At 30.8% G+C, this 12,499-nt stretch overlaps 1 protein-coding gene across 1 annotated transcript; it reads right to left on the reverse strand.

Annotated features, from left to right (window-relative positions):
* Window positions 1–730: 730 nt before the first annotated feature.
* On the reverse strand, window positions 731–2,478 carry LOC112805450 (uncharacterized). The gene is made up of 3 exons (XM_025847837.1): window positions 1,892–2,478; window positions 1,517–1,610; window positions 731–790 (listed from the first exon to the last, which is right to left on the reverse strand). Exons 1-3 carry the CDS (start codon window positions 2,476–2,478, stop codon window positions 731–733), a joined length of 741 nt encoding a protein of 246 aa, XP_025703622.1.
* Between the last annotated feature and the right edge of the window lie 10,021 nt (window positions 2,479–12,499).

Here is a 12,499-nt window from a genome sequence, read left to right on the forward strand (position 1 = left end):
AGTCCAAAAATAATAAAATAAAATTTTATGCCCTTATTTCTTCCGTGAAATTTTCAACTGACTCAATGGAGAAAGATAAGTAAGTAACTAAAATAAAGAGAAGGGAGTTTCTTTTACAATGACACCTGCAATAATTGACACCACATTTTTTTTTTAACAGCAACATTTTTCAACAAGATTTTTTTTGAATGATCACATGTATAAACTTAAAAAGAGGGAGAAACAAATGCGGTGCAGTAGTGTTTTATAAGCATCATTGTTTATTAAAAAAAGGTGAATAATTGATAGAATATGAGTATATGACTCGGTGGAGTACTCGGACCTCAAATTTTTTAATTTTTTTAACATAATTCAAACAGTTCGACTTTTATACTTCTATAAATTGGATGGTTCAATTTCTATAAATCGAACAGTCTAATTTCTATACTTTTAACAAATTAATAATTTTATATTTAAGAATAATATCCTAATAGTCTACATTTTAAAAAAATACTATTATAATTCTAATACTAAAAATAAAAAATTCGTTATATGAAGATCCATTTTATCATTGCTTATTTTTAGGGTAAATTATTTAAATAAAATAATTAAAACTTAAAATTATTAGACTACAATCTTTTTAAGTTAAAAATGTAATTACAATTTTTTTATATCTATACAAACCAAAACCGTTATTGTTACCAGAGAATTTAAAATTAACATAAACCGCTGCTAGTCTTAGAATCAGAATTTATCTCAACTGGTCATTGTCAAAGTAACTGCTTACAGGGTCATCGAAATTATTATTTTTCTGATTATAATCATTATGTACAATATACAACAAAATAAAGGAGCAAAAGAGGATAATTACCTTTTTAAATAAGTCAATCAAAAATTGAGCTGCTACGAAAATTAAGTGTGTGTTTGATTTAGCAAAAATTAAACAAAAAATAATAAAATGAAATAAAATGAAGATAGAAGATGAAAAGAGATAGTTGAAAAATAAAATGAAAATGATTTTGCATATAAAAAAAATGACAAAAATAAAGAAAGATAGTTGATAAATAAAATGAAAATGACTGTATATGTATAAAGGTAAGATAAAAAAAAGGATAATTGAGAGAATTAATTTTCTCAAAGACAATAATTGAAAACAAAAGCTACAAAAGTTTATTTTGAATTTGAGTAATTCCTCCTCATTTTTATATGAATGCATTAACTTTGAGAAAAAAAAAAGAGCCGAAAATTATTAAAAACTATTCAGCAACCCCAATCACGTATATCAGCTTCTGATGGAGCATTTGCGTGGTAAGGGGCCGACTTAGAGGAAATAAAAGTAGAGTTAAAAAAAAAGGGTAAATTCTATTTATTAAAAAAGATAGAAATAGCGATACACAGTACACATCCCCGCAGAAATCGGAACGTCCATATGACTGTTAGTTAATTATTGGAGAAAAATCAGAACGTGGAGACTAGACGAAGGGAAAGAAAATCATCGCACTGTTCAGTTAATTTCATTTGAAGTACTTTGACTTACAACGTAAGACCGTGCAATGGTATAAACTATAAACTGAGTTATTGATCTCTCATCATCATAAGTATACAACAAAAATAAATAAATTAATCCACACCTTAAAGATAATGAGAAAACAACGAATGTGCCATTATAATAGCGCCAACAGAGACGAAGAAGTACAAAATTGACAAATATACGAATTTAAATTATTGTCTTAGATGAGTTTAATTTGTACAAACTAAACCCTAAAATTAGAAATGCGAAGCAAAATGGCTAGCTACATGAGAACCTGACTAACATTAGAAAATAAAAAAGGTCTAAACTTTTTTAAAAAGATCAAAAGGTCCCTGTGGCTTCAATTGTTTGCATAAACCCAGATAAATATAATAAACTAACCGATCTTTGGCTCCAGTTAAGTGAATATCTGCATGCTTGCAGAAATACTTCAATTGCGAAAGCTTACAACACCCAATCATTTGTCCCAAAAACAAGAACAACCAATTGATATTCCTCTTCTTTGCGGCGATCACCGGAACCGCCGTATTCTTTCCGTTGCAGAACTCACAGTTTGGAAGAACCGGAGCCATCCAAGAGCTCGGTGCCCGGTCGTGCGTGTCCCGGTTTTTCTTGATAACGAACCGCGCAACTTCGCGAAACTTCCCTTCCAGATCGAAATCCATTTCGTATTGCTTCTGACACGATCTGCATTTAACGGTTCCGGTGATTGAGCTAATTTTGTTTGCCAGTAAGTGTTCAAGAGTATGAACGGTGGCGAGTTTCGTTGTGGCCCATGGGAATGGCGGTGGATCTATGGTCTTTGTTTTGGCGGTGGCTTTCTTCGTTCGTCTGGTCATCGCCGCCGGCAGCATAAGTGGCTGAGCGGGCTTTTGGTCTTCTTGTGATGAGTGCGGGGGTGTGGGTGGTGAAGGGAGGGAGAGAGAGAGGGTTAGCCATTGGTCATTATTGATTGTGCCGTCGTCCATGGCTGAATTGAAAACAAAAAATGGTAGGTACCTTTGTGTTTTTTATTAGGTTTTTGGGATTTGAATTTGAAGTAGGAAGGGTGAATTTGGTTCTGACTTCTGAGATATGTGAAACTAATAAAGGGAGGCTATGCAATGAATGTTTGTCGATAAGCCGTTATATGAGAGAGAAATCATATCCACAATCACGTTGCCACCTCGTATAATAAAAAAAATGTTAAAAAGTCAGTAATTTTTATGATTTGTAATTATTAAATAATCATCAATAATAATTTTAATGGTGTGAGATTGATGTAAGATTTTATCCAATAGCTTATTTTTTTTTATTGGATATATATTGGCCAAAATTTTATAAAGTTATTGGCCTCTAGACTTTTTTTAGTAAAAATATTAATTAAAGTGGTCTAAATCAAATAAAAATTAGTTTTATTAGTTAGTGAGTCCTATCAGGTAGTCAATGAAATATATGTACAATGTATATAATGAGTTATTGAGTTAAAAAATGAATATCACTTATACTATTTTGAATCTAGAGTTCTGATATCATATCATGATACCGCTCATTCCAAAAACTTAAGCTGATGGAAAAAGGTAACACTAATGGTTATATCTCTAATATTGAATCGGATATCTCTAAGGCTATGTTTGGTTGGAAGAAAAAAAATAGAGAAGAAAGAAATAGAAAGGAAAGAAATAAAAGGAAAGAAATTGAGTGGATTTTTATTTTTCTTAGATGTGTTTGGATGAAAGAAAAATAAGAAGGAAAGAAATGTTATAAAAAAATAATTTTATCCTTATATTATAAAATATATTAAAAAAAGTAAAAGGATAATATTAGAAGTAGAGAGATAGATTTAGTTTTCTCTTCATTTTCTCTTCATTGTTGGAAAGAAAAAAATTGGTGGATCCCACCCATATTTTTTCACCCATTTTCTTTTCTCTCTTATTTCTCTCTTCAACCAAATAAAGAAAAATAACTATTTTCCTTCCAATTTCTTTCCCTCCTTTTTTTTTCTCTCATTTTCACCTCAAACAAATATAATGTAAACCTCCATTTTATATATTGTACAAATATTTCATTAGTTATACTTCCTCTATATGAAATGATGTAAATATTCCTTATCCAACGCTGTTTAATATGAACATGCCTTTCTTTTTTTTGTTGTGCTATTTTTTCTTATTATTATTTTTTTTATTGCGGTTGCTATTACCATTTTGTTTCTTTTTTTTATGATTTTGCAACATTATATTTTTTTGTTATTTTTTATATTTTTATTAAGAGAATAAAATAAAAATAATTATAAAAAAATGACGAAAAAGAATGAATAAAAAATATAAAATGATAATAATAATAAAGAGAAAGAATTTTGAGTTATATAGAATTTATCAGAAAATAACACTAAATTTTTTTTACCATAACACAAGAAGTTCCTTAATTTTTACACTGAAATTTCTTAATCATAACACAGATTCTTGTTAAGAGCGTGAAATAAGAATGATGAGAATATGAACCAAAAAAAATTTGAATAGTTCCAAAATATTTACCAAAAATAGTTTCAAAATTTTTTAATCGTAACACGAAGTTTCTTAATTTTGATAATAATAATAATAATAATAATAATAATAATAATAATAGTAGTAGTAGTAGTAGTAATAGTAGTAGTAGTTTTGAATTATACATAATAAAAAATTTTTAGTTTTGAATTATGTATAATTAAAATTTTTTTCCATAATAACATTATAGGAATATAAGTATTTTAAAATTGTGTCGGTTTTATCCAGACATTATAGATTATAACAGAAGAGATCTATTTAATCAAACTATTTATATAAAAAGATTGTAGGGGACAAAAATCTCCATCAGTTAAGAAGACTAAAGTCTCTGTAGGGTTTCTGTAAATAAATAAAATCAAATAATAAGCTTTTTAATTATTAATTTTTCTATAAAAAATTTTTAATTTTTTATTAATAATTAATGTTAACATTCATTATCTAAAACTTAAAAGAATTTAATGTGTATTTTTATATTTAATTAGATGTTAAGTCTATTACACAAATTAAATAAAAATAATTAGTTTTCATACTTGTTATTTAAAAATAATATTTTTTCTTCTCTATTATATAAAAATATAATTAGATATTAGTATAAAAATAAACTATATTGATAATTATAAAATTAACTTAAAATTATTTTTTTTGAAATGATTGAATCTTGATTCTAATTATTAATCACAATATTAGTATTCTTTCCAATTCATATATAATAAATATTTGAAGAAAGAGAGATAAAAAAATATATATATTAAAAAGATAATTGGTAAAAATTTGAAACTAAATAAAAAGATTAAAAAAGTGTGCATATAACAATAATATATTTTTTAGATGAATAATATTATGAAATTATTTTTTGTTATATTTAATTATAAATTTAACGTATTTCTTTTAATTTTATAAATTTATTTGAATTATATTATTTTATTAATTTTATTTTTTATAGAATAGAAAAGTAGAAAAAAATAGAGAATGAGAGAGAAATGAGAGATAAAGATAAAGAAGGATATAGAGAATGAGGACTTTGTTAATTTTGGAAGGAAATATTTTATTTTAATTGTATTAAAAAAATATTTTGTGACATATTTTGGTTTGTCAAATTAGTAATATTAAATATAAATTATAAGTTATATATAAAGTGAGAAGGGTAGAGAGAAATAGAGAAGGAGAGAGAAGTAAATAAGAGGATGGATGAGGAGAATTTATTAATTTTAAAAAAAAATATTTCATCTTAATTTTAATGAAAGAGTGTTATATGACACATTTTAGTTGTTTAATTAGTAATATAATATAGCTATTTTTTAATTTTAATTATAATTAGAAAATGTCATATTGCACATTTTGATTGTCAAATTTATAATTAGTCATTGATAATTTTATATAAGACATAGAGAGGGTGAATGAATGTGAGAGATAGGGAATGGAGAGAGAGGAAGAGAGAATTTTATAATTTTGGAGAAAAACATTTGATTTCAATTGTAATGAGAGAATGTCATGTGGCACATTTTGGTTATAAAATTAGTAATATATAATTGATTGATTTATAAAAAAAATAGCATTGACGTTTTGTAATCGTGACATAGGAAGTTTTAATTTTGACACTGAAATTTTTTAATCTTGACATAAATTTTTTTTAACTGTGTCTTTTCTAATTAAATAATGTACTTTTCTTATAATTGAACTAGTTGAGTGCTATTGAATTTATACATAGAAAGTTTAGACATTTCTATGCTATTTATAATAAATTAATATAATTTTTTGTTCTAAAACCTATTTGAATGATGATGATGAAGAAGAGGTAGAAGAAGAGTTTTAAGTTATGCACAGTTTATCAGAAAATACTACTGAAATTTTTTAATCGTGACACAAAAAGTTTCTTAATTTTAACACCAAAATTTTATAACTGTGATATAGGTTCTTGTTAAGAGGGTGAAACAAGAATTACGAAAATGTGAAAGGATGTGAGTTTTGAATTGTGTAGAACTTCTCAAAAAAATATCACTAAAATTTTTTAACCGTGTCACAAAAAATTTCTTATTTTAACACTGAAATTTTTTAACTGTGACAAAGAAATATGATATATTTTTCTTATTATTAAATTAATTATGTGATATTTAAGGATGATGATGATGACGACGACGACGATAGAGAAAAAAAAGGAAAAAAATTCAAATGAAAATAGAACAAAGATGAGGAGGAGGTGTAGGGATGGCAAGCGGGGAAGCCCGCCCCGTCCCGCCAGAAGTCCGCCCTTTGGCGGGCTGGCCCGCCCCACCCCGCCTAATTAGGCGGTCCTAGAATCCTAGCCCGCCCCGCCTAACTGCGGGCTGGCGGGCTAAGCCTGCCAAAGCTTCTCTTTTTTTTTTACTATTAACTACTAAGTAATATATATAATTTCACAACCATTTTAATAAATTTATAATTTCTAATGGCATAAAAAATTATATTTTTTATATTTACAAACATTAAAGTCTTTGTAATTATAAATATCTAATAAATATAATTATAAACCAAATTTTCATTCAAAATATAAGTATAAATATTCTCTCCAAAGCAAAATAAACATAATCCAAAACATAATTATAAATGTTGTCTCCAAAATAACATAAACATAATTCAAAACACTCAATTTTTATCTTCATATTCTTGTAAGTTAGGTTGGGGGAAGTTAGGTTTTAGGAAAAAAATTGCAAAAATACCCCCTCACTAAAAAAACCTTAGCCCGGCGGGGAAGCCCGCCCCGCCCCGCCAAAACTCGCCAAAACCCGCGGTTTAAGCGGTGCGGGTTAGGCGGGCTTTTGCTATTGGCGGTCCCGATTTTCCAGCCCAGCCCGCCTTTTTTGACGGGTTACGTGGGCCGCTCTGACGGGTTTAGGCCCGTTTGCCACCCCTAAAGAGGTGGTAGTGGTAGTAATGATGATGACGATAATAAAAAAAATGAAAAAAAAAGAAAAAAAAAGAAAAGAAGAAAAAAATGCGTTTGAAGAAGACGACAATTTGTTTTATTGATATTATGTTATATAAGTAAATATACTTATAAATTTATATATTAAAATTTAATAATAACAATAATAATTTAAAAATCATGCAATCATATTCGTTTTTAAATAATTATTTAGACAATGAATGTAAAAAAAAATTGATAGTACAAAGTTTGATAACATTCATTAGGATTAATAACTACTTAGTGCGTGTTATATCTTGTCAAAATTAAACTTAATTTGATATTACAGTAGGATCTGTTAGTTTAATAGTATGTTATCAAATTATGGAACGAAACTAATTTTTAATATATTATTTAAAAATTTATTTAAACATACAAATTTAATTGAATTATTAGTGTAACTTTAATATATTAAAATTAAATAAATCCTACATGAAAGTGACATGGCCTTAAAAAGTTAAAATTGATATGAATAAGACGCATGATAAGACGTAGTTCATGATGATGAAATTAGAGTTTTATAAAAAGTAGATTGATTAGATGAAGATTTATTTATCTACTTTATTTTATTTTGTTATTGTGGATGATATATTGACTGATTTTTTTAAATTAAGTAGGAAATTTTGACAAGTGAATTTTCTATCTCTATATTTTAATATATTTCATTTTTGAAGGCAGGACATAGAATCCACTCTTCTTGGGCATGGTAGAGCCTTCTCGAAGGAAGGAAGGTTTTGAAAAAAAAAGTGTCAAATGAAAAATTACTGTAAATAATTCTGTCAAAATTTAGAAAGACACTAGGGTTGGTGTTCGTCAAATTTTTAGAATTTCAGTAAACGAATGTAGTGATGAATCACTCATTCGATTTTGCTAATTGATTATTACAAAAACTAGTGTGTGGAATCAAGAGTTGATCCAAAGTTCTTTTTCATCTGAAATAGCAGCAAATTATACAAATTCGTATTTTAACTAAAGAGGACTCAACTATATAGAGTAAAAAACACATAAGAAAATAGATGGTAAAATCTGGTATATCACTTTTTTTTTTAAGAAAAAGAGCTCAACATAATAAGGTGGAGCAGCAAAGTATAAAATACAACGTATAGATGAACGTCCTACAAATCAAAACAAGGAACTCAACCCATAGTCATCTCCAGCATTGCCATCAACATCCACTACTCTTGCTTCTTGACTCATGAATAATCTGTTATTCCTTTCCATCTATGTGTTCCAGATAAAAGAAAAAAAATTCAATTAACCACCTTTTTCTTTCTTCCTTCTTTGCAGGCACTCCTGACCAACTCTCAAAATGTTGCTTAATTAACCATGGAAAAGTCCATAATTTGTCATAGGCAATCAACCACGCACACCACACCTGCTAAGTAAACTCACAATCAATAAATAACTGATAAACAACTTCAACATCCTTTCTACATAACACACATATATTATCATTCAGATCGATAACGCCTAACCTATATTAATGTATCCTTAGTATTAACCCTACCAACTGATACAAACCAAGTAAATAACTCAATCCGTGGTGGTATTAAACTCCTCTAAATAGAACTAGTAAAATTGTAGCTAATAATATCATATGGGAGAGTCGCCGCCTGCAAAACCTACACAAAGGAGTTAGTAGAATAAGCGTCTGATTTATCAAATTTCCATGCAAGACGGTTCTCTCTCAGCCATTAATTTGACTGACTGAAAAATCCTATAAAGTTGGTTAACTAGTTTCAACTCCCATTGAAATAGTTCCTTCTTCCACTGAAAATTCTATATCTACTCTAACCCATCCCAAAATCCACAACCCCCTATAACAGATCCTTTTTGGTTTGAGATCGAGAAAAGCCTTGGAAAGGAGTCTTTCAACACACCACTTAGTAACCAATTGTCCTCCTAGAACTGGATACTTCTACCATTTCCAATGTCCAAAGATAGGCCGCATATCATTTTATCTCTTACCTCTTGCTCCTTAATCTGTAACTGATATATATCCTTCCACAAACCCCCTCTTATAGGTAGAATCTGATGAAAAAGCAATAAGCTAGGATTTAAATTATTGTAAGAAAACACAATTTTCTTCCATAATAGACGATCTTCTTTTGAGAACTGCTACCACCACTTGAATGGGAGAGCAGTATTCTGAAGCAGTGCATCCCTCACTCCCAACCCTCCTAACTTTTTTGGAGCTTGCACTATATCCCACTTCACTAAGGAGATTCCATGCTTGCCATCCTCATTACTCCACAAAAACTTTCTTTGCAATGAGATTAACTTCTTTGCCACTGCTATTGGCATTTTGTACAAGTTTAGATAATATACTAGCAAACTATTAAGCACTGATTTAATAAAGACCAGCTTACCCACTTTATTGAGGGTTTTCGCTTTCCATAAACTTAGCTTCTCTTTCACTTTGTCTATTATCGGCTTTCATGTCTTAACAAGTCACAGATTCGCTCCCAGAGAAATTCTACGATATTTAACAGGCAAAGATGCTTCTTTATACCCCAGCAAACTACACATCCTCTGCGTCTACTCCCGCTCACAATTAACTAAAATCAACCTGGATTTATCAAAATTGATGCTTAGTCCAGGCATCACCTCAAAGCACCATAAGAGCCTCTTGTAATTTCTGATAGTTCCTTCATCCTATGAATAGAAAAGGATGGTATCATCTGTAAACTATAAGTGAGACAATTCAATATTGTCCCTACCAACCAATAGTGGAGAGATCTTACTATTCTTCACTGCCTCATCTACTATCCTATAAAGCACATCAACAACCTGAACAAAGAGAAATGGAGAAAGAGGATCATCTTGCCTTAAGCCCTATTCCATCTTAAACGATTTAGATGGTGACTCATTAATCAAAATTGACATAGACGCGTGCAAACATACTCTTGAACCCATCGTCTCAATATATGACAAAACCCATCTTCTGGAGGACAATATCTACAAAATTCCACTTGACTCTATCATACGCTTTTTAAAAATCTAACTTAATTATCGATGAACTTGTTTTCCTCATTTTCAGCCACTGTACGGTCTCACAAGCAATCAATGCCCCATCATATATCTTCCTTTCCTTCACAAAAGCACTCTGAGTCTCTTCTACTAATTCTGGCATTACACTCCTCATTCTCTAAACCAGAACCTTTGATATATCCTTATCCACACATCCTACCATGCTGATAGGGCGAAGGTCCTTAATCTTCTTAGCCCCAATAAACTTTGCAGCCAGAGTCACCCATGTAATATTAGAGTCTTGTGGTAGCTTCGCGTTCCGAAAAAAGACCATCACCGCTGTAGTGAATTCTGAGCCAAATTCTCCCAACACTTCTTGATGAAGTTCATATTGCATCCATCACTACCTGACACCTTAGACGACTCGCAATCCCACACTGCTTCCTTTATCTCTTTCACCGACGACATCCTCTCTAACTCTACAGCCTCTGCTTCCTGAATCCAATTAACTAGCCCATTAGAAAAGTCTATCATAAGTGAAGCCTCTTGATGATACATATTCTTGTAGAAGTTCCTTATAGCAATCTCAATTCTTTACTGATTCCTAACCAATCTTCCGTTTATCATTAAAGCTTCAATCATATTATTTCTTCTTCTTGCTGAGGCTAAATTATGAAAAGTACCTTGTGTTCTTATCCATCTGCTTAGCATGCCGAGATATTGACATCTGTTTCTAGTGTACCTCCTTTCGAACATACCATTTCTTCAGAAGCTAACCAAAGCCTTTCTTCTCGCTTCCATTGTACTATCATACACCCCATCACTGACCATATCATCTATCTTTTTTATTTCATCCTCAAGATTCTTTATTCGTAAGTCAACATCACCAAAGTTTTGTCTATGCCATATACTCAAAGGTATAATGAAAGCCTTCAACTTCTCTGTAAAATGAGCATCTCCTAACCTCCTCCATTCCTCCTTCACCATTTTGAGAAATTCTTCGTGTGTGAACCAAGAATCTAAGTTTCGGAACGGGCTCGGCCCCCACCCATCCTACTATCCTTCACTATCATTGGATAGTGATTAGATAGACCTCTTGGCCTACCTTGAAGTCATGTTACAGGAAACTCTTCAATCCACTCCACACTCACCAACGCTCTATAAATGCGACTACACAGCTGGCCCTGAACCATGTGTACTTGTGATCATTCAGTTCCAAATCCGCTAACTCCATATCTTGCACCCAATTCTTGAACTCTTCCGCTGATGCTATTAACATACTAGCTTCTCTCCTTTCCTCCAGCTACACCACCTCATTAAAATTACCCATGTAATAAATGGAACGTGACATAACCCCGAATAAACTCGAATCTTCCCACACATAGAGCTTCTCCTCCCTACATTGTGCACCATAGACCAAATAAAACACACGGTTAAAGTTATTCTTTAGTAATACTCCTTCAATACATAATTATCTCGTCCTTTTATAACAATTTCTCATCCTAAACATCATAGCATCCCATATTAACAATAAACCTCCAGAGCTCCCTTCTAATCCTACAAACTCCCATCCTACCCCATCATTTTCCCAAATTTGTATTACATCAAACTTAGTAACAACCTCCTTTTTCGTCTCAATCAAACCTAACATATTAACATTATATTTTTGCTTGAAATTTTTTACCATGCTCAAATTTTCAACACCTCGTAATCTCCTTGAATTCCAAGAATTGTAAATCATTTATGAATTTTATTACACACTTTATTATGATTCTTCAGGCGGCTCCTTCTTGTTTTCTCCTTTTTTTTTGCTTGCTCTTTTCTCTGTGCAATTGTCTTATTTTGTGCTTGAAGAGTAGCCATGATATTCTCTTCCTCATTATACTGTAATGCTTCTGATTCCACCGCTAGATCCAACACCAATCTGTTTTCAGCCATGTCTTCTTTCCCACTATTCCCATGATTTTCTTGTTTACACACACTATTCTCATCCTTCTCTGAATCCCCTAAATCCTTTTAGTTTCTCTCAACCTCCTCAATCACTAAATTTGTTTCTTCCACTACTGTACGTTCCTTCCCTGCAGTCGAACCCTCAACTTCCTCCCACCGCATCATATTTGTTCCACCATTCTTCGTATTGTCCCCATTGGGATATGATCTAGGATTATCTACTTCTCCAACTACATTCTGCCTCATTATCTCATCTTCTTTGGTTTTGTTTTTATTCTTTGCCTCTGGTCTTCTAGTTCTCAGCCTCACATCCCGATTAACATTCTCATTGGCACCGCTGAGATCCATGACAATAGCATAGCCTTCACGCTGATACAGAATTTACAAACCACAAACTACCGAAAAATGCATCAGGTCTTACCAAGTAATAAACTCAGGTGAGAGAATATCGATCCCACAAGGATTAATTGATTAAGTAAATAAAAGTCAATTGATTATTCTAGTCAGACAATTAAAATTAAGTATTTCAGTAACAAATAAAATAAAAGTGGAGAATTATACAAGAGCAAACTAAATTTGGTTAAGAAAGTAATATGATAAAGAGTG

Source organism: Arachis hypogaea, chromosome 6 (genome assembly GCF_003086295.3).
Source record: "Arachis hypogaea cultivar Tifrunner chromosome 6, arahy.Tifrunner.gnm2.J5K5, whole genome shotgun sequence".
Taxonomy (NCBI): domain Eukaryota; kingdom Viridiplantae; phylum Streptophyta; class Magnoliopsida; order Fabales; family Fabaceae; genus Arachis; species Arachis hypogaea.

Coding starts and splice junctions, on each gene's coding strand:
- LOC112805450 (XM_025847837.1), bottom strand. CDS start 2,478: ATGGACGACGGCACAATCAATAATGACCAATGGCTAACCCTCTCTCTC. Junction 1,611..1,891: donor TTAACTGGAGCCAAAGATCG/GTTAGTTTATTA, acceptor ATTATCTTTAAG/GTGTGGATTAATTTATTTAT. Junction 791..1,516: donor CCATTGCACGGTCTTACGTT/GTAAGTCAAAGT, acceptor GATTATAATCAG/AAAAATAATAATTTCGATGA.